General features: G+C 36.9%; 1 protein-coding gene across 1 annotated transcript; it reads left to right on the forward strand.

Moving 5' to 3' along the window:
• Window positions 1–11: 11 nt before the first annotated feature.
• On the forward strand, window positions 12–23,391 carry Ccdc47 (coiled-coil domain containing 47). Its single transcript, XM_047544512.1, has 13 exons — window positions 12–331; window positions 5,262–5,542; window positions 6,296–6,403; window positions 7,421–7,595; window positions 9,999–10,120; window positions 10,300–10,365; window positions 13,703–13,804; window positions 14,009–14,119; window positions 15,271–15,356; window positions 18,188–18,246; window positions 18,537–18,646; window positions 18,865–19,032; window positions 21,689–23,391. The coding sequence occupies exons 2-13, from the start codon at window positions 5,279–5,281 to the stop codon at window positions 21,767–21,769; spliced, it is 1,452 nt and encodes a 483-aa protein (XP_047400468.1). The 5' UTR covers window positions 12–331; window positions 5,262–5,278; the 3' UTR covers window positions 21,770–23,391.
• The last annotated feature ends 212 nt before the right edge of the window (window positions 23,392–23,603 follow it).

Below are 23,603 nucleotides of genomic sequence, written 5' to 3' on the forward strand. Positions count from 1 at the left end.
GGGCGAGAGCACTTATGGCCCAGGGGCGGGGATTATGTAATCTTCCCAGCAGCCCCACCTCGCTTCAACTGGGCCGGGGAGGGAGAGGCCTGGCGCTGTAACCGAGTTCGCGTTACGCCCCCCAGGCCGCGCGCAGGCGCGGATGAGCCGCACGCATTCTACGTAACGGACGGCAGAGGTTACGTGAAGAGAGGCGCGGCGTGACTGAGCTACCTGCTTCTGCGATGTCCTACTGGCATAGCCGCTAGTAAAACCTCGGCGACGGTAAAGGTGGCAGCCAGGCTGAGAAGCAGGCCACAGAAGCGCCGGGCCGGATTTCAGCCTTGGGAAGGTAGGTAGCGGGCCATGACGCGTTAGTCGGTGGGGCTGGGCCTGGCGGAGCGGTGACTGAGTTGCGTGGCCTATAATCTGGTCCTGTTTTTCACTTAACCAGCCCTTATGTCCAGCCAGTGGTGACATGCATCAATCTCTGCGACTTTTCTTATCCCTGACTTTCTTTTAAAAAATCATATAAAAAAGTGTGTGTATATGTATATATATATACGCACAGGCATATATACGTATATATATGCACGTACACATACATATATATGTTATGTTACACCTCTGTCCACACTTTTCTGGCCCATTTTCTACTGGTTTTTGGGGGGCTGGGGTAATTTCAGTGATTTTTGAAATCTTCGCAGATCTCTGAGCAAATGCCAGCCAAAAGGACAAAGTTAGAGGGAATTTACAATGTGAGGCAAGAAGAATGGCGCATAGACACTGGGATGAACGGATTCTCCATGGTGGAGAGAGACTGAAGGAAGGGTGATTTGACAGAAGCAATTACTTTCTGTAGTCAGCCTTCTCTGAAGATTGCTAATATAAAACGGTTTTTTAACCAACACTTTTAAGGAGACAGGAATGACTACATGTCTAGAGATTTTACATTTTAGCTAATATCATAGAGGCCTCTTCTAAAATAACAACCAAAAATGGTTACTTTACTTACTCTTTCGTTTTTAAGTCCAGAGTTAGTCACTGAGAGACTGCCTAGTTAGCTTACAAAACATAATCAAACCAGACTTTTTGGTGCTTGTGCCCTGCCTTGGTTCAGTGTTCCCTAGCTTCAGAAGCCCCAGAGCTTGGGTGGCCTGGCACCGAGTTGTGCATTTGAGAAATGGGTTAACAGGTGCACCAGACTTATGAAAGGAAAAGCCAATACACAAATGACTTGTATAATTTTAACCTAAATAACCTTGAAGGAGCCCTGTCACATGCTAACTTATCTTAAAAATGCTTCTATGGTATGAACATTCCATGTTGAAATTCAGTCTAAAATGACCATTCTGTTTTGGCAGTCTAATCAAGTTGACAGCACCAGGATTAACCTTTAATTGCTTCTATTTGAAAAGATTTAAGCCTGGGATCTGAAAAGGGATGCCCTAAAACACTTTTTAACACTTAAAAGTGTGTTTATAATGAGGGGAACAGATATTTAAAGAGTGCCTTTTGTGTGGTAGATATTACAGGAGATATGTGCCCACCTCTTGGCTGTTATGACTTGTTTCCAGATTTTCGTTGGGTGTTTTCTCCCCCCACCTCTCACCCACTCAGCTCAATACTTTCTGGGTGATCTGTCCATTCTCATAGTATCTTTTTCTAGCTCATGTCTGTGTCCTGAACTCTTATATTTCCATGTACTTTCTTTGTTTTTTTTTTTTTTTTTTTTTTGCGGTGCCGAGGATTGAACCCAGGGCCTGGTGCTTGCAAGGCAAGCACTCTGCCAACTGAGCTATATCCCCAGCCCATCCATTTACTTTCTTTTTAAATAAGTACTAAATTGAATTTATTACCTTTTTCCTCTTCATTTTTCTCCTTTGTTGTTCTTTATCTCATTTAAGGATGGCTTTGTCAAACTACTCATTTTCAATAAACAAAACTTAAAATCACTGCTGTCCTTTTCAGCCTCATTTCCTCAAGTTGGGTTATTTCAGGCCTTTGTGTCATAGCTGTTCCTCAGTCTTCTTTCTCCAGTGCAGAAAAGTATTTTTATTTACAAAGAATTATTTCTTTTAATTATAAGCATATATCATAGGAAAGTTAGAGAAATAAAAAGAAAAAAAAAGACAAAATACCAATAAACATACCATACACACTAACTACTATTCGTATGTAGGTATATGTACCTTTAAACCTTTTTCTTTATGTCTATTTGTTTCTAAACACTACATTTGTAACAAATTTTGGTGAACAAAAGTAAGATTGTTTGGATACATCCATAGTTTAACCAAATAGTTTCAAAATTTGTACTGTCATAAATAATACTGTAATACATAGCCTTTAAGCTAGATCCCTGAGCAAATTTTTGTCAGGAATCATGTTTCACTTATCTTGGCATGACCATATGCCTAGTGGCATGGTAATATACCTAATGAAGGTATAGTTGATATAGTAGCATCATTTTATGGCAAACTGTGAAAGCCAGAAAACTTTTTATATTGTTTTGCAGGAATAGGAATTGGTTAACCTTTGAGGATTAATGAATCCTTATGTAACAAAAGTTGTTTTAGAACTATGACAGTGGTTTTGAAGGAAGAGTAGTAGGAACTAGGGAAAGAATTCAGTTTAGGATAATACTGTGGTTCCTCAGCAGGTGGTGATAACTTGAATTACAGTGACTTTGGAAATCAAAGAATACATGAGAGTGTGATGGCTGATTAAATTTCAAATGTAGAAGTGCGAAATTAGATATTTCATTTTATAAAAGAAGACTGGAAAAAATGAGATTAATATAAAAATAGGGGAATTCAGATAACCTGCTGAGTTTAAGATGACTATAGAGCAGGAGTCAACAAACAAAAGCCCTAGAGGTGGCCTTTTTTGTTTGTTTGTTTATAAATATTTGGAATTTGATTTAAAAAAAAAATCACAACCATGAACATTGTTACAGTTAGAGGCCCTCTTGATTCTCCAAATTGATACTGAGCATGCTCACAGGGGTTCCCATTGTTAAATCTTAGTTAACAACCATTTTTAAAAGAAGGAAAAAAAAACTCAGCACACTACCATTTAATTTGTTTTAATGTTTCTTCACAAATGGTGAAAAATACTAAAGTACAGACAAGGAATAATCATAATGTTGTGGCCAACATTATAAATATGGAATTATAAATTTAAAACATTTTCTGGTTTAAAAAATAAATCTGGTAGTCAATGCAGCTCTGCGGGGTCTGTGTGTCTAGTAGGGCCGATCTCTGCGCTCCTGACGGTGCTCGCCTTTATCCATTTTTCCAGGTCCTCCACATCCACCTCTTCTTCCTCCCATCTGTTCCATCAAAGGTCCAGGGGGCCCCCCAGGACCACCCCTAGAGGTGGCCTTTGAACTAAGAATGCCTTACATTTTTAAAGGATTATTTTTCAAAGGTACCCAACACACCGGTGTCTACTCCACGAAACCTAAAATAGTTACCAAGTATAGTATTTGAGAAGGGGGGATTGTATGACATGAAAATAGGCATGCCTTTTAGATAATGGATGATATAGGTCGGGTGTTTAGATAAGAGGGCAGGACTGAAAAACAAACAAAACAAAAAAAACCCTAAGTGGTTTGGCTTTTCGTGGAGTTTTTTTGTTTGTTTGTTTTGTACTACAAATCAAATCTGGGGGCTTGATCAACCACTGAGTTACATTTCCAGCCCTATTTATTTTTATTTTGAGGCAGGGTCTTGCTTAGTTGCTTAGGGCTTCATTTAGTTGCTAAGGTTGGCCTTGAAGTTGCGATCCTTCTGCGTCAACCTCCTGAGCCACCACTGGCTCCTAAATGTTTTTTTTTTTTTTAAGCATATTAAGCAGGTTTATTTAAAGGGAATAATACAGACTTCTCCCAGCAGGAAGAAGGGGGCCATGGCTGATGTTCTAAAAGTCCCAAGAAGTGAGTTCACCCTACATCTTTTATAGGTTAAAGTCTCTTTTGTTCTCCAGTTCTCTCCCCCCTTATCTCTCCTTCCTGCCTAAGTGACTAGGCCTGGTTTTGCATTACTCTAAATGGTTTTTTGATCGTTCGAAATATCTTAACTATTTGTCAACCCTGGGCCTTACACATGCTAGGCAAACACTCTACAACTAAGCTACATCCCAAGCTCCCTTAGCTACTTCCTATTGCAGCACAAATACTTTACCTGTTAGATAAAATGATTGCATTGTCTTTTATATTTTCATATAATTTTTTGTCATGTTTTTTGTTAGTTCACAAACTTGTTCAAATGTTGAATACTTACTTTTCCTTTCTGAAAGCCATAAAATGATAGTATATTGAATTCTACCATACATACTAGAAACAGTTTGTTAGTAAATTACTACTCTAAGTAATATAAAGCCACAGCCACCAGCTTACATTTGAGAAGCAACCTGAGAAATAGCTCATAGCAAAGATTCTGAAGACAGAACTCTGGGATCAAATCACAGATCTATGTCATGTGATAGTTTTGTTACTTAACATCTCTGTACCTCATTTTCCTTATCTGTGAAATGGGGATATTGGTGATTCTGCTTTCCTGAGAGGGTTGTTATGAGGATTAAAACATTTGCTTTTTGTGTATTAAATCAGTTCCTTTTCATAAAGCCTTTAGGACAGTACCTAGCACTTAGTGTCTTAAGTGTATACTCTTATAACATGTGCAGGCACACAAAATTGATCTAAGGGCAAATGGCCTTTGTGTGTGTGTGTGTGTGTGTGTGTGTGTGCGCGCGCGCGTGCGCGTGCTATGCTAGGGATCAAGCCCAACTTGCACATGCATTGAGCAACATCCCCAGCCTTGCATGGCTTTTTTTACATATTATTTTGGTTATCACTAACAGGTAAATAGTTGCATCTTATTCCTTCATGATTTGTCCTTTTCATTTTCTTTAGAAAATGAAAGCTTGATATAGGCCGTCAAAGTGTATATTGAAAAAAGAAGAAAAAATTGTTTATGGAATACCCAGTTTAAATGGAAAAAAAATTTAGAGCCCCAGGCTAAAGAAATTAATTGATTTATCCAAGATTTTATAGATAACTAGTGATGAGGTCTACACTAGACCCCAAGCCTCTTGACCTAAGTTCATTTTTTTGGTGTGTGTGTGTTTTGTTTTGTTCTGTATACTGTTTTTGGAATCCGAGAGTACTGAGTAAGAGAAAAGCAGGAGAGGTTTGTAAATTTTTATTTTAACTTTTTACAAATTTTCATGTATGTAGAATAGTAGTTCATTTTAAGACTTTTTTTGTTTTGTTTTTTAAGCTTATTTTTAAGGTGCAATGAAAGCTTTCCACGCTTTCTTTGTTGTCCTTTTGGTGTTTGGGAGTGTCTCTGAAGCCAAGTTTGATGATTTTGAGGATGAGGAGGACATAGTAGAGTATGATGATAATGACTTTGCTGAATTTGAGGATGTCCTGGAAGATTCTGTCACTGAATCTCCTCAACGGGTGATAACTACTGAAGATGATGAAGATGAGACCACTGTGGAATTGGAAGGGCAAGATGAAAACCAAGAAGGAGATTTTGAAGATACAGATACCCAGGTGGGGGTTCTCTTTCATTGATTTTGTTTTTGAAATTTGGAGGATGGAAAGTTTTATAATTAGCACTTCTCTCAAATATTAGAAATAAGACACAGATCTAGGGAGACCTTTACTCTCTGGAATCTCATTTTTCTTCAATAAGTAGAGTTCTACCTACCAATGTTTCCACCTTTTACATTAATATGGTAATTTGTATTTTCCTCCTCTATGGAAATCCTGACTAGGGAAGGGACTGGAGAACAGATATTATATATGGGTGAGGATTGTCATCATTTAGAATTTTGGGTACTCCCCATACTTCTTCATTTTTGTGTTTTTGGATTTTTATCTCAGTTTTATTGAAGTTTAGCGACAAATGAAGATTATATATATTAAGTTGTACAATGTGGTGTTTTGATATGTGTGTATATTGTGAAGTGATTACGACAATCAAGCTAGTTAACATATTGTCACCTCATAGCTTCCTTTGTTTGTATGTGTAATGAAGATACTTAAGATCTATTGTCATAGCAAATTTTAAGTGTACAATGTATTACTAATTTTTACCATGCTGTATTGTACATTAGGTCTCCAGAACTTATTTATCTTAGAACTGTAAGTTTGAACCCTTTGATATTTTGCTGAAAACATGTACTATCTTTGTTCTGGGCTTTTTGTTAATAAGTCTCTTTTCTTTTATAAATGTTGCCCACAAAATCAGACACATGCTGGTGACATTTGTAGAGAAAAACAGATTATGTCTCATTTTTATAGGAGGGAGATACTGAGAGTGAGCCTTATGATGATGAAGAATTTGAAGGTTATGAAGACAAACCAGATACATCTTCTAGCAAAAACAAAGACCCAATAACAATTGTTGATGTAGGTATACAGGATTCTGAATTCCAAACTAACCAACAAAATATCTTCATGTCATTAATCCCAGAAATATAATTAGTGACATATGGCTAATGTTGATGTAATAGTAGGCATTGAGAAAGAACTTGACATCAGTTATTCTGATAAACATCTACCCTAGAAACGGGGTGTACCTCAGTGGTGGTGCCCTTGTTAAGCACGCACAAGGCCCTGGGTTTGATCACCAGCACCACCATCACCCCAGAAATAAAGATCCACACCTAGAAAAGGAATGCCTATGTTTTATTCTAGCTCTCCTAGTTAGTTTAATTATCAAGAAATAAATAATGGGGCTGGGGGTGTGGCTCAGCAGTAAAGCACTTACCTCGAATGTGTGAGGCACTGGGTTAGATTCTCAGTACCACATATAAATAAATAAATAAATAAATGTCCATCAACAACTAAAATATATTTTTTAAAAGAAATAATGTGTAACTAATTAAATAAAAATAAATAAATATATAGCTAGGCATGATGGTGCAGGCCTGTAATCCCAGCGGCTCAGGAGGATGAGGCAGGAAGATCGTGAATTCAAAGCCAGCTTCAGCAACTTAGTGAGGCCCTAAGCAATTCAGTGAGATCCTGTCTCTAAATAAAATATTAGAAGGACTGGGGATGTGGCTCAGTGGTTAAGCACTCCTGCTTTCAAACCCAACACACACACACACAAAAAAAATAGAAATAAATGAACAGAAATACTGTTCACTGGATATATTTTGGGATGGAACTCAGAACCAAGTTAATATAAAGGGCTTGCCAGCTTTTCATCTCATCTGATTGTCCTTACATTTCCTTAAAGAATCTTTTACAAAACTGACCTAGAAAACCAAAATAGGCTTATTTTTCAACGTACAACCATATTCAGTGACAGTTATGTAAAAGATTTACTTTTGCCTATGGGTCTTCTCATTTTTCTTACCATTATTAGACTCTATCATTCAGCCTTATTGAACATTAATAGGAATAATTTTGATTCTTTAGGTACCTGCACACCTCCAGAACAGTTGGGAGAGTTATTATCTAGAAATTTTGATGGTGACTGGTCTCCTTGCCTATATCATGAACTACATCATTGGAAAGAATAAAAACAGTCGCCTCGCTCAGGCCTGGTTTAACACTCATAGAGAACTTTTGGAGAGCAACTTTACCTTAGTGGGTAAGTTAGGCCAATATATGTCCTGCTGCCTGCTTGAAAATAGTCTAGTAAGAACAGTTTATTCCCTTTGGCATAAGCTTCTAAGTGCTTTCATTAACTGCTGAAGAAGAAGCATTTTCTTCTCACATTTTTTTTTCAATTGGTGCATTATAAATATGTGTAATTGTGGGATTTGTTACATATTTGTACGTGCACATAATAAAGCAATATAATTTGTTCAGTTTTGTTCCCTAGTACCTTAGCTTTGTGCGTTTTTTCCTAAGCATAAGCATCTAATTGCTTTCATGTACTGCTTGAAGAGGGTACACTTTTTTTAGGTTTAATATACTGAGTATATTGCATTTATGTAGTAATTTTCTTATCTTTTATCAGTCAACTGTATAACTGCACCAGGCATGGTGGCATACCCCTGTCATCCCAGTGGCTCAGGAAGCTGAGGCAGGAGGATTGCAAGTCAAAACCAGTCCTAGCAGATTAACGAGGCATTTAGCAACTCAGTGAGACCCCGTCTCTAAATAAAAAAAGGGACTGGGGATGTGACTCAGTGGTTAAGCACTCCTGGATTCAAACCCCGATACAAAAAAAAAATTAGTAATAGCAGCGCAGGGGTTGTAGTTTGGTGGTGGAACACTTGCCTAGCATGTGTGAGGCATGGGGTTCAATCCTCAGCACCATATAAAAGTAAATAAATAAAATAAATGTATGTGTCCATCTACAACTAAAAAATATTTTAAAAAATAGTAAATAGGGATTCATAAACTCTACTCTTTAGCAGACTTTATATATTGTGTTTGGTACTTTGCATACATTGTTTCTTATTTACTTTTTTGTAACAATACTTGTCAGTTTGGTATAATTTCTATTTTCCTAAGGAAGGAACTGAAGAGCTGAAATATTTAAACTTGGCTGAACTATTAAACTGCCAAAGTCCAGGGCTGGGCATGTAGCTCAGTTGGTAGAGTGCTTGTCTCACAAGCACAAGGCCCTGGGTTCAATCCCCAGCACTGGAAAAAAAAAAAAAAAAATGCCAAAGTCCATGCTGTCCTTTGCTCTCACTGCTGTGCAGTGGTTTGTCAGAGTGCTTTTTGACCAGAAAATTAAAAAACATAAGCAGCTTTTGGCCCTCTCTCTTGCTTCATTTTCATGTGGTGCTAGAGTCCGTTATTTTTTATGGAGACAAAGAGTTTTAAAAGTAAAAAGGAGCCTCTGTTTCCACCAATCTAGACGGTCACCCAGCATACAAGTCCCAGTGAATGATGAGGAGCTGCCCACAGCTTTAGTGCCTACCACATGCTGGTATCTGAGGGCAAGTGCCATCTGCTCCATTCTCCATGCATAAATTCACAGAGAAACATGAAAGGATGACAACAGAAAATAGTACTGGAACCAGGGATAGGAATCAATTTGGTGCAGGCAACTCTGGGAGTTGTTTTTTTGTTGTTGTTGTTGTTTTTGTTTTTAATATACAGCTTTATAGTTATACACAGTAGTTGGGCTCATTCTGACAAACTCATACATGCTTGGAATTTGATTTTAGTTCATGATCCCACTTTTTTCCTCCCCTCCCCCCATTCTCTTTCCTCTACTTTAGTAGACTTCCTTTTGCTCCTCTATTTATTTGTATTTGATTGGTTCTTTTTACTCATGCACAAAGGTAAAATTCCCTGTGGTATGTTTATATATGCACAGATAACATTATTTTTTAAGAATTCATTCTACATTGCTTCCCCTTACCCATCCCTCTGCTCTGCCTCTCAGTGGGAGATGTTTACTATAGTCTGTCTGAAGTTGGTACAAAATTTTTTAAAACAAGAGAAATTTGGTGCATTGGAAAGTGCGAAAGCTAGTGAATTCTTTTTTCCTCTATCAGAAGAGATAATTGAGGTTAATGAAGCTTTTGCAGAAAATCTAGGACTTGTCAACAATTTTTTTTATAAAGATGGTTGGTTCATCAAGATGACACTATGAGGGGCTGGGGTTGTGGCTCAGTGGTGGAGCACTTACCTGGCACATGTGAGGCACTGGGTTTGATCCTTAGTACCACATTAAAAAAAAAAAAAAAAAAAGGCATTATGTCCACCTACAACTAAAAAAATGTATTTAAAAAAAAGATACTGTGACACTGAGTAATCCTTAAAAATTAGATGATAATGAGTAAAGAAGTACAAGAAATACATCAAATCTATTGAAGAGTGAAAATGGAACCCCTAAACTAGAAAAAAAAAAAGTAGTAGTTAAAGGAACAGTGCCAGTCCATATACTCTCTGTCCAAAAGAGATTCTATGAGATAACAAATTATTGCTACCCTAAAGCTATGATCATGTTGGAGTCAGGATAGAGGAAGGGTGTAATGATTAGGCCCCAAAATAATCAGTGAATCACATTAAGTGGTTTTACCCTTAGGGGATGATGGAACTAACAAAGAAGCTACAAGCACTGGAAAGTTGAACCAGGAGAATGAGCACATCTATAACTTGTGGTGTTCTGGTCGAGTGTGCTGTGAGGGAATGCTTATCCAGCTGAGGGTAAGTAGGGAACTTCTGGTCCAATGTATATTTTCCCTTTCCAGATGTGGTTCCTAATGCTCTAAATTCAATGTCTTATCTCTTCATGTTTGATTTAAAATGAGGTCTAACTATTCTACTACCTGGCAAAAGTGTTATAGAGGATATTTGATAACTATATTAACTCTTTATATATTTAGTTCCTGAAGAGACAAGACTTACTGAATGTCCTGGCACGGATGATGAGGCCAATGAGTGATCAAGTGGTATGTATTATTTCTGCTGGTTTTCTATAACAGATTGAATTTGTAACTTCTTAGACCTTATTCCATTTATACCTGATTGTTTTTTGGAATTTCTGGCAACTTGTATCCCTTACCAAAAAGTTGATCCTTCTCTATTTAAACAGATCTTCCTCCATTCAGTGTGCAACTATCAGGAGGCCTTAGTGTGCTTTTTGGAAGGAAGGAGATAATACTCTACCACCATAGAGATCAGCTTAATTAGCCTTGATAGAGGGAAGTGCAGTTGTCACAAATAGTTTGCCATCATATCTAACTCTGTTTCTTGTGTATGCCTTTATTTTTGGCAAAGAGCTGGGTTTCTTCTCAGATTTCTTTGCTTCAGATAATTTTGGTTGAAAGAGCTCAAATCATGATTTAGGAGTCTTACTGTTAGGCATACCTTTTTTCCTTCATTAAATTAACTTGCTAAACTGCAAATGTATCCTTTATTAGAAATGCCACATTCCTCCTTCCTTAATTCTTTCAGTAAATATTTTGTGTTGGTTCCCACTGGTACAAGAAACAAAAATATACAGAATAGCTGGGCATCTTGGCACACACCTGTAATCCTAGCATTTCTGGAGGCTGAGACAGGAGAATTGTAAGTTCAAAGCCAACCTAGGCAAGTATCTCAAAATAAAAAAATAAAAAGGACTAGGGATGTAGCTCCATGATAGAACACTGTGGGTTCAATACCCAGTACTGCTCGGTGGGAGGATCACGAGTACAAAACCAGCCTCAGCAAAAGCGAACTGCTAAGCAACTCAGTGAGACCCTGTCTCTAAATAAAATACAAAATAGGGCTGGAGATGTGGCTTAGTGGTTGAGTGCCCCTGAGTTCAATCCCCGGTATCAAAAAAAATAAACAAAAAAAAGGGACAATTTCTTCTTTTATGTGAATTAGTAAAATAAGACATATATATGCATATGTGGAAATACAAAGCAGTGTTTTTAAGTAAGTGCTATATTGTATAAATTTAGTACTTTGAAATGTTATTGGATTGAAACTCATTAAAGGTTTCAGTTTTAGTTGTAAACCTACATCTTTTAATTTTTTTTTAATGGACCATTGATGACTTAATCCACTAAATTTTAGAGCCTCATCATTTAATATTCCGATCATCTTTTTTTCCCCACCAAACATTAGTTAAAAATGAGGAAAGTTTGCTGTGACTACAGCCATCTTTGAGTGTGTGTGCGTGTGCGTGTGTTGCTGGGGATTGAACCTAGGGCTTTGTGTATGTGAGGCAAACACTCTACCAACTGAGCTATATCCCCAGCCCTCAGCCATCTTTTTATAGAAATTATTCTTTGGTGTTTGAATCATTTTCATTTCTTTCCTAGAGTAGACTTAATCTCTTTTCCTCTGGGCCAGCCATACTTTTATCTTTTTCTCCTTCTCTCCCTCCTTTGTCCCTACCTCCCAAAGAGAAATTGCTTTAATAAACTCATGATTTTTTATATTTAGTTACTTTTTTTTTCTTGCAGGATTCTGTTTAAGATATTGACTTTATGTAATTTTCTGTCAATGTTGAAAGAGCAGAAACATTTTCTTTTACAGCTACCATTTTGCCAGGTCTTACCCAATATTAATATTTATTTTTTTCCATATACTGATAATTGTTTGGCCCAAACACTTAAAAATATAAATAAGATGATAAATAGGGCCATGTTTTATCATATCAGACTCTTTAGGCTTCTGATTTTGACCTAATGCAGAGTATTAATAATTGTACTTGCCTGGACACCAATTGAATATTCAATTCTGATATAGTCTGCCTGGAGTTAGCTTAGATCCCATAGGTTGAAGGGTCCAGTTCCCTGTTTCAGAGGCAATTGCAAATCCCAGGCCATCCATGTTGCCATGTACAGTTCTGACTGATCAGATATAAATTGGACATTTCTACAACCCCTGACTAGGTTCGTTAATTTGTTAGGTTGTCTCACAGAACTCAGAAAAACACTTTACTGCCATTTACTGATTTCTTTTTAATGATATAACTCAGGAATGGCCAATAAAAAAGACACATAAGGATACAACTCAGGAATAGCCAAATAACAGGGAGGCATAGGGTTGGATATAGGAGAGGGGTATGCATTGAGCATGACCTCTCAGCATTTTACTCTTCCAGCAAATTGATGAGTTCACCAAATTGGAAGCCCTCTGAGTCTTATTCAGGAGTTTTTTTGTTCTACTGGAGATGAACCCAGGACCTTGAACTTGTTAGGCAGGTACTATTCTCTGAGCTAAATCCCCATCTTTGTTTTGTAGTCTTTGTAGAGCTCAATCTCCATTCTTCCTCTCTTCCCCAGATGTCCTGAATAGGGCTGAAAGATCACACCCTGTAAGCCCTCGATTTTCTGGTGACCAGCCCCATTCCTGAGGCCATCTAGGGGCCAACCAAAGTCACTGCATTAGCATAAATTTGTGGGATCCTAAAGGGTTCTTTTCTCAACAACAAAAGACACTCTAATCATTCAGGCAATTCTAAGGGTTTTAGGAGCTTGGTACCTGAGACAAAAAACAAATGTATTTCTTTTTTTTTTTTTTTTTTTTTTTTTTTTTTTTTTTTTGCGGTGCTGGGAATTGAACCCAGGGCCTTGTGCTTGCAAGGCAGGCACTCTACCAACTGAGCCATATCCCCAGCCCTGTATTTCTTATTTTACCACATTTCCAGGTAGGATCTTGTTAACGCTGATTTCTGGACTTGAGTACTCCTTTATGAATCTGTTGGTGTTCTATTGCTGCAGAACAAATTAACACAAATTTAGCAGCTTAAAACAATACCCATTTGTTATCTCACTGTAAAAATAAGTAGTCCAAGCATGGGTTCACTGGGTTCTCTGCTCTGGTCTTAACAGGCTGAAATTGAAGTGTTGGCTAGAGTAGAATTTTCTTCTTGGGGACCTCTTCTCATTCAGGTCATTCAGGTTGTTGGCATAATTCAGTTTCTTGTAGTTGTAGGTCTCCCTTTTCTTTCTACTTGTCAAGTGGGAATGACTTTTCAGCTCCTGGAGGCCACCCTCAGTTCTCTATCATTCATTCTTCTCATAAGCCCTTTCATTGTTTGATTCTTTTCTTCAAATAGGACCCAGTCCTGTTTAAGGATTTGCTCACTTAGTGGGTATACCCAAGATCATACTCCTTTTTGTTCATTCACAATCAACCAATTGAGAACCTTCTGCCTTATAACAACATGATTATGGGAGTGATCACATCATATTTGCAAATCCCACTCAAGGGAGTTCTTAGGGGCCATTTAGAAATCTACCTATCATAGACCCAATAGGTAAGCTTTGTTTTGTTTTGTTTTAAAAGCAAATAAAAGTAACCATGAATGATGAAGACATGGATACCTATGTGTTTGCTGTTGGCACACGGAAAGCCTTGGTGCGACTACAAAAAGAGATGCAGGATCTGGTATGTCAAGTTTTTCTGATGCAAATAAGTGTAGAAAATGTGCCTCTTTATTGAATAGATGTTCATTGCACAGGACAATTAATTACCTCACTCAAATATTGTTAAACTCTGCTTTGAAATATGTCAATACATACACTTTTTGTGGGGGAAATCTTTGTGCATAATCAAATATCCTGTCTTAGTTTCCATTTTTTCTTCCTCCAGAGTGAGTTTTGTAGTGATAAACCTAAGTCTGGAGCAAAGTATGGACTGCCAGACTCTTTGGCCATTCTATCAGAGATGGGAGAAGTCACAGAGGGAATGATGGATACAAAGGTAAATGCAAAAAAGACATTTGCCAGACCTGGCATTAAGAAGGCACTCTGCCTAAAAGTCACCCTGTATGAATTCTTCCCTTTATGTCAATGCATTAGTTACATATTCCTTTTTCACACAAATCCTGAAAGCAATAGTTTACTTTAAGCAGTACTTTAAGTAATAGTTGTCAAAAGGACAATTTGATTAGTCAAAAAATTCTCTGAATGAATAGCAAATTATTCCTAGCATAACTAATGATGCAGATTTTTTGAAGAAGGAGCACAACTTTAATTCTTTTTACCATGTCATTTGGTCCATAATATTGACTTTCAGTTAGCATGGGAAAAGAAGGTGTACAGAGAATCATTTCTTTCTTTTATTTGTGTTATAACAATAGATCTTAGTTACATTAAATTATATAATAACTCAGGGATAATTTCAAATGTAAATTCAAGGTGACATGTTAAAAAGAATCTCTTAAGCCAGGCATGGTGGCACACACTTGTAATCCCAGCTGCTCCAGAGGCCGAGGCAGTACCCAGGAGGATTGAGAGTTCAAAGCCAGCCTCAGCAATTTAGTGAGGCCGGAAGCAACTCAGTGAGACCCTGTCTCTAAATAAAATATTTTAAAAGGGCTGGAGATGTGGCTTAGTGGTTAAGTGCTCCTGGGTTCAATCCCTGGTACCAAAAAAAAAAAAATCCTTGAAACTGGGCATGATGGCACACGCCGATAATCCCAGCACCTAGGGAGGCTGAGACAGGAGGATCACAAGTTCAAGGCCAGCCTCAGCAATTTAGGGCGGACCCAAGCAACGTAGTGAAACCCTGTCTCAAAATAAAAAGGGCTGAGGATGAAGCTTAGTGGTTAAGTGACCTGGACTCAATCTCTAGTACCAATAAAAAGAAGAATCCCCTGAATTATTTTAGATTTTGTCTTCATGCTTTCATTCTTATTTACAGAATTGCTTTGAGACATATTGTCAGCTGCTCTATGAGAATGATATTAATTTCACTTTAGAGAGGTTCCTTATTTAAATTAAATTTTTAAAACATTTTGGTCTGAGTGCTATTTTTCAAAATAAGGGGGATTGAAGGGTGAATCTTTATGGAAAAAGAGAAATGCATCAAAATCAACTTTTAAAAAAATAATTTTATTTTCTGTTTTTCAGATGGTTCACTTTCTTACACACTATGCTGACAAGATTGAATCCATTCATTTTTCAGACCAGTTCTCTGGTCCAAAAATTATGCAAGAGTACGTATGAGATAAAACATTGAAATTAGTATTTCTTGCTATTTCTGTGTTGAAACACCACAAAGTGCTTCTTTGAGTTTTCTTACCAAATGAGTGAGGGAAGTTGGTGATGGTATCCAAGTTTTCCTTTGTTTTGACTGTATGCATCATGAGAGGTCATTGAAAAGCCAGGTGAGATAGTGCACGCCTTTATCCCAACAACTGGGTTGAGGCAGGAGGATCGAAAGTTTGAGGCCAGCCTTGGCAATTTACAATTTAGCTAGACCCTGTCTCAGATAAAATAAAAAGAATGAGCTGAGGCTATAGCTCAGTGGTAGAGCACTTAACTAGCACGTGTGAGGCCCTGAGTTCAGTCCCCAGTACTACAAAAACAATACCATTTTAAAGAGTATTGGGGATGTAGCTCAGTGGAAAGCACCTCTAGATTCAATCCCTGGAACAAAAAGAGAGAGAGAGAGAGATGTCATTGAGGGGGATGTAACACAGGTGGCACAGCACTTGCTTAACATATGCAAGGCCTTGGTTTCAATCCTCAGCAGGACCAAAAACATAAAGAAAGAAAATATATGGGAGACATACAAATGAGTCTAGCCTAACCTATTTTGCCTGTGTCTCTGCCTATTTGCATCACCCACTCATGATTCATGAGACTCTTACAGAATGATTGATATTAAGAAGATGGAACATCTTGGTTTTTGTTTTTGTTTTTGGTGCTAGGGATTGAATTCGGGTCCTCGCACACAAATGGTAACACATCCTGCATCCCCATCCTTTTAATTTTATTCATTCATTCATTTGTTAGTACTGGGGATTGAACTCAGGGGCACTTTACCACTGAGCTACAGCCCAGTCCTTTTTTTAATTTTCTACTTATGGGGTAGTATCTCGCTAAGTTGCTGAGGTTGGTTATAAACTTAGGAACCCCTCAACCTACCCAGTCACTGGGATTATGGGCATGCACCACCATGCCTGGTTTTTAATTTTTGAAACAGGGTCTTGCTAAACTGCCCAGGCTGTCCTCAAACTTGCAATCTTCTTTCCTCATCTTCCCAAGTAGCACCACCACATCCAGCACTTTTTTTTTTTCCAAATTTTATAATATTAATTTGTCTATGAGGTTTGACTTTTGATTATAAATCTATGTATTTTGTCATAACTTTTTCTGGCTTTTCTCTTTAAACAATTAGGTGATTATATCATTTGCTAGCATATTATCAGTTATCCCCAAGTAAGTTTTTAGCTTTAAAGTAATATTGTCCAGGTGTACATATTTAGGGCTAGGATTCATTCTTTAAATTCACAGCCTGTCTCAGGAGGGCATCATTGAGTTTGCTTGTCATGTAGAACTGGTTACTATCTAAATTTCTAGTTGCACACTACTCTCATGGGTAGTGGAGTTGAGTACAATTAAAAGCCTGTCATCCCAGTGACTGGGGAGACTGAGGGAGGAGGATCATAAGTTTGAGGCCAACCTCAGCAACTTAGGAAGACTCTCTCTCAAAAAATAAAAAGGACTGAGGCTATAGCTCAGTGGTAAAATGGCAGTAGGTTCAATTATCAGTACTGAGTAAATAAATAAAGCTGTCTATCTAGGGGCCCTGGGTTGACTCTCCAGCATCAAAACAATAACAACAAGAAAAAACTCATTCTGGATTTTAATTGTGTATGAGAATTATTCAGATTATACCCTCTAGATGGTGTTGTATCATCCTTGCAACGCCAGGGACAAAATATCACATTGGAATATTTATCAAGTGGGAGGATTACTGACAATTAAAGATTATAAAGGAATCTTCAAAGACAGAACTAAATTATATAGTCTTCCCCCCAAATCCACAGGGAATTGGTTCCAGGACTTCCCTCAGACACCAAAAATGAAGGGTGCTCAAGTTTCTTACATAAAAATGTCTTAGTCTTTGCATATAACCTATGCATATCCTTCCATATATTTAAAACTATAGATTGATTAATAATACCTAGTACAATGTAAATGCTATGTAACCAGCTGTCATACTGCATTGCTTAGGGAATAATGGCAGGAAAAAAAAAGTCTGTACAGTACATATTCATTACAGTTGCCATTCTTTTACCAGATATTTCCTATCTGCAGGTGGTTAACTCAGCAGGTATGGAACCCATGGATATGGAGGGCCAACCGTATGCTATAGTAGATTATCCCTAAATTTCTTCAGAGGCTAACTCAAGTAAGATGCTTTATTGTGGGAAGATAGCATAGAAGTTGGAAATAAAATATAATTCATCAAAATAAGCAAATAGGCCAGGCAGGGTGGCACAAGCCAGTAATACCAGCTACTTGGGAGGCTGAGGCAAGAGGATCACAAATTCAAGGCCAACTTAGGCAACTTAGGAAGACCCTGTCTCAAAATTATTTAAAAAAAAAATTTTTTTTTTTTTTTTTAAAGACAGGATTTAGCAGAGTGGTAGAGTGCTCCTGGGTTCTATCCCAAGTACTGCAAACAAACAAAAAAAAGCACAAGTGTCATATAAAATGTGAACCTCATACTTAAATGTATACTCATTTCTGGCTTCCCAGTTGAGATGGAATATATCCTACCTGCAGGGGACATCACTGAAGGTGTTCAAATGTAGGGTGAAGGTCACTTGGGAATGCCTTCATCACATAGCCAAATAGACCAGATGACCTTAAATCTCCTTTAGGCCCAGAGATTATATTTGACTTGGGGATGCCAAGGCATATACTGTGCTGATTATTTGCAGGTATCTGCCCATCTAAATGAATCAGAATGACTTGTGTGCATGGAAAATGTCTGTCTTATGTACTGTCTTAAAAGACTTTTCTTTTATGACAGGGAAGGTCAGCCTTTAAAGCTGCCTGACACTAAGAGGACACTATTGTTTACATTTAATGGTAAGTGTTCTGGGTCCTCTCTGAGTTCTTGGTTTTCTATGAGATGATCTTAAGGAGAGTATTTTTCCTTTGCTATTGATATATGTAACTCTACATTAAAACTAATAAACTCATGCCTGTGTATTGATTTTTGGGTTTCTTCAAGAAGATCACATTTTATATATTTTAATTTCTATTTTCTGCTAGGAAACTTGGAGAGAGGAGTCTGTTAACATTAAAAAAAAAAAAAATCGGTGACTCAAGTACTAATGCTGCCATTAACTCAATAAGAAAATGACTTTGTTTTCCAGTGCCTGGCTCAGGTAACACTTACCCAAAGGATATGGAGGCGTTGCTACCCTTGATGAACATGGTGATTTATTCTATTGATAAAGCCAAAAAGTTTCGACTCAACAGAGAAGTAAGACCCAAAGCCTTTATTACAAACTGGTACCTTTTATTAGTGTTTTTTCTGGGTAGGGGTGTAAAGGGAACAGCTGTCAATGATTTCAGTTATTGACTTTTGCTAGTTGAAAAGTGCCAGATGAAAGTAGTTTAATGCAAGAATGCTGAGTGAAATTTTACTTTTGTGGCAATAGAAATGCATTTCTTATGAAAGACTTTGTCTCTTGGGGAAAGGGCAAACAAAAAGCAGATAAGAACCGTGCACGAGTAGAAGAGAACTTCTTGAAACTGACACACGTGCAGAGACAGGAAGCTGCACAGTCGCGGCGTGAAGAGAAGAAAAGAGCAGAGAAGGAGCGCATCATGAACGAAGAAGATCCTGAGAAACAACGCAGACTGGAGGTAAGACACGCTTACCTTATTACTGAAGCAATACAGATTTTTATATCAGGATGCCTATTATTCAGGTAGTTCTATATAGGAATGTATGCAGGCTTAAAGTTTAGTATTTTCTCAACATTTGGGATATTTTGTGAATTTAAATGAGAATAATCTCGAAGATTGAAGAAAATTCTTCAGAGCAAAGGGGATATGATGCCAAAAAAATGTGAACTTCTGTGTGCACTACAGTTGCCAGAAGAGGCATTAAAACTATAATCTAAGTGTCCAGGATATCACAGCTCTGCCTGCATCTCTCTCATCATGTTTCTTTTCTTTCCTTTTTTTGTTGGTATTAGGGATTGAATCTAGGAGCACTTAACACTGAGCCACATCCTCGGCCTTTTTAAAAATTTTTTTTTTTTTTTTTAATTTTGAGGCAAGTTCCCTCTAAATTGCTTAGGTCTTTGCTAAGTTGCTGAGGCTGGCTTTGAACTTGCAGTCCTTCTGCCTCAGACTCCCAAACCACTTACAAACATGAGGCACCGTGCCTGGATCTATCTCATCATGCTTCATTTGATTTGGTTTGGGTTAGTTGATGGGTTTTTTCCCCTAAAAGTTTAGCTGTTTATGCAGTCTTCTTTACAAATGAAAATGACTTTTTAATATATACACATAAAAAATCTATACAGGAATCATTAATATCTTTCATTTTTATATGAAAAAGGAAGTTCTGTTTTTTCTAGGATTTGAATCTAGAGTGGGTTAAAGGAAAAAGGCGACCCAGAACTTGAGTTAGACTGAAAGTTTCTTGTGGATGTAAACCATTTTTTTTTTTTTTTTTTTTAAGAACCATTGTTTTGTAATGTCTAGTGTGGGAACCTTATGAGAAGATCTAGTGAATTAACTGGAAAAGAAGTCAAGAAAAAAGAAAGCTATAATCAATTTCTGACTGACATTTATTTATTTATTTAGCAGTACTGGGGATTTAACCCAGGGGTGCTTTTCCACTAAGCGGTAATGCCCTTTATATATATATATGTATATATATATATATATTTTTTTTTTTTTTTAATTTATTTTTTTGAGATAGGGTCGGGCTGCGGCTATAGCTCAGTTGGTAGTGTGTTTACCTCAGAAGCACAAGGCCCTGAGTTCAATCCCCTGTACTGCAAAAAAAAAAAAAAGAGATAGGATCTCATCAAGTTGTTGAGGCTAGCGTTGAACTTGGCAAGGATAACCTTGAACATGCTATTCTCCTGCTTCAGCCTCCCAAGTAGCTGGGATTAAAAAGCATGTGCCACTGCATCTGGCCAATTTCCAACTTGAATGGCTCATTCATACAAGTGAGCTGGACCTCCCTGCCACTGCTAATATAGCTTTTTGTTTGTTTTGTTTTCTTATATATTTAGTTTGAAAAGCATAGTGAAAAATATACACGGAAGTTAAAATTAATCATAATTACCATGTAAAAATAATATAACAATCCTTCAAACACCCCCATCCCTAAAGGTAATTACTGTTAATACTGTTAAAGGAAATACTGTTTATATAGTTTTCCAACTGTTTATATATCCATTCATATGCTAAGTGTGTATATATCTTTTCTTAATGTAAATCAGCTTATAAATACAAGAAATTAATATCTTCCCACATATGTGCTTTTTTATTTCTTAAGGAAAACAGTCCTGGGAGGTATCCATATGTATGTACATACATGTGAATATATATTTCTTCTAGGATTGTTTTCAAGAAATATTAAGTATGTAGGTATGCATGTATACATATATTTATGAAAAATATTTTAATAGATACTGCCAATAAGAAGTTGTACCTATTTACACTTTTAACACTGTATGAAAGCTCCCCTTTACTCATATCTTTATGAAAACACATTATCAGTTGCTTGAAGTTATAAATCTGATAGTGAGGAATGGTGTCTTGTTTTGCATTTTTTAAATTATTGAAAGTGAACATTTTTCACATATATTGGTCTTGGCATAAAATATCACTTAAATATATTAACATAAATATGTTTTTTAACCATACTATATTCTAGTATCTTGAGTTTTATACATGAGTATAATATGTAATATGGGAATAGGGATGGATAGTGCTGGGGAAAGATTGACTGTGGTGGAGATAGAGGTTGAGAAAGAGGGAAGAGGATGTTGGGAGAATATCTTTGACTACTTCATATAACTGTCCCAGAATAATATAGTTTTTGACATATATGCTGTAGTTGCCTGCTACTAGGCCGTCACAGTAGGCAGAGCATTGCCAAAGGGGGTTGGTTCTTTCCTCCTTTGTGAATCCAGACTCAGAATGTGTTTGCATTAAAGTAGCATTAATATTGATATTTCAGTTCTTCAAACTACTTATATGAAAAGACACCTATGGATTAATAAGCATTTTTACTTACACTGTAGTATTGATAGGAAGTTCTTTATTATTTGTGTGGGAACCTAGAATAGTCAGTAGTTCCCAGATCAGGAATTTACAGATCACCTTTTGAAACATAATTTGTTATGCTATCAAGAGTTAACTCTGTTCTAGAATGTTATTTGTGTTACAAGCCTAAGTTTTTGAATAATATAGGCAATATTCTGCTTTTGATTTTTTTCAAATGTGCTTACAACTAAGTTTGGGTTCTTTCTTTCTCTCCCTTCCTATCCTCCAGGAAGCCGCATTGAGGCGTGAACAGAAGAAGTTAGAGAAGAAGCAAATGAAAATGAAACAAATCAAAGTGAAAGCCATGTAAAATCATCCCAGAGATCTGAGTCCTAATGCCACCTATAAGCTCTGAGTTCATAGGAAACATAAAAAAACACAATTCCTTTTCTCACCTTAAAGTTCAGATACTCTCTGTTCTGAGAAATCCTAATTTCATCATCTATTCTGCTCTTGGTTTGGAGTTTTACAGAGGTTGTGGATACATTGAAAGGGCTCTATTTCAGTAATTTTCTTCCAGATAATCAAATTATTTTGATTATTTTATAAAAGAAATTATATATAAAATATGTGTAGTTTTAAAGTATTTTTTAAATTATAACATGAATCATCAATGTTTTTAGTGTTTTAATGTTTGAAGAACTATCATGAAATTTACAGGGGATAATTAGGTTGTTGCTTTTTGTTTAAGCAGATGGAGTAGCTATGGAACCTGACTCTAAACCAAGATTCCACAATTAACTACTGGAATTGCACAATAAATATTGCTTGGTGTTTTCTTCTGTGTCTACATTGAACTTGTGAAAAAGTTAAATTTAGAACACTGTGGTGACAAAATTTCAGGAAACTCAGAACCTAATGCAGTATGTTTTGTAGGTGGGAGTTGCTGATGACAGTATTGTAGGAAATCTGTAGGTGTTAGGGTATTGATGTGTACCTGGAAAATTCTAGAGGTAGGTAGTAAAGGAGCATGATTTTCTCCTTACTTCATACTATGAGCTAATGACAATGTGAATGCTGTATTTTAAATGGCTTTATGTTTATTTCTCTGGAGTATCAAATGCATGAAAAATTAACTGCTTCACCTAGATCACATCTGTAATCAGATCATTGATCTGTGTGAGATCACAAATATTTTTCTTCTTGACTAATGCAATCTATTGGATGTTCATGGAGAAGCTTTACTCTGTCATGGCTGTATACCTTAGCTTCTCCCTCTGCTTTCTCTCTTCCACAGTTGAGACTGGGTATGTCCTTTCAAAGAAATAGCCACAAAGAGCATAAATAATACTTCAAAAACTGAGCTTTCCTAAACTATTGAGAGTTCTGCCTCTTGAGGAAGAAACTTGGGGGAGAGGCCCATCTGTCTGTACAAGCATTTGGCTTGTTCAGATCTCTGCATTTTATAAATGCTTCTACCAAGAAAGCATTTTTTAAGTCACTGCTGGTACCAGGTAATTTTTGCTGGGGATGGGAAAGGGTTGGGTGTTTTGGTGGGTATGGGAAGAGGGATTTTTGTTGATGCTTTATGTGCAGATCTGTTGTTCTGAGGCAATAACAATGAGTTGCTGTGAAAACAGCATGTACCGCTGCCTTTGTAACTGCATGGGAACTTTTCACATGGGTTTTCTCTAGGTTAATACAGAAATGTGTAAACTGGGAGATGCAGATGTAATATTTTTTAACAGTTTGTGAATTTAAGTTATTAAAATGACAAAAATAACATTTAATTTAGTGCTATATAGTTCTAGAATTAGCATTGCATTACAAGCCTTTAAAATACATTTTAGAAATCAAAGTTGATATGCTTAGCTATCTTTTAAGTAATATAAGCTTTCTTAAAGTCCCACATATTTGGACCATGGCAGCTAATTTTGTAATTTAAGTCTTCATAATGAACTACCTATGGACATATATTAAACTGATTGACAATAATCTCAAGAGTGCCGCCTTGACTTTTCTGGAGTTGTCTTACAAGAGTATATACCCATAGGAAAATTCTTTCTGATCAGTAAAAGTCAGCCCTGAAGTGCTTTTCCTTCAAAAGAACTGATCTTGAGGGCTGGGGATATAGCTCAGTTGGTAGAGTGCTTGCCTTGCAGCCAGTCCCCAGCACCACCAAAAAAAAAAAAAAAAAAAAGAAT

The sequence above is a fragment of the Sciurus carolinensis genome, chromosome 3 (assembly GCF_902686445.1).
Source record: "Sciurus carolinensis chromosome 3, mSciCar1.2, whole genome shotgun sequence".
Lineage (NCBI taxonomy): Eukaryota > Metazoa > Chordata > Mammalia > Rodentia > Sciuridae > Sciurus > Sciurus carolinensis.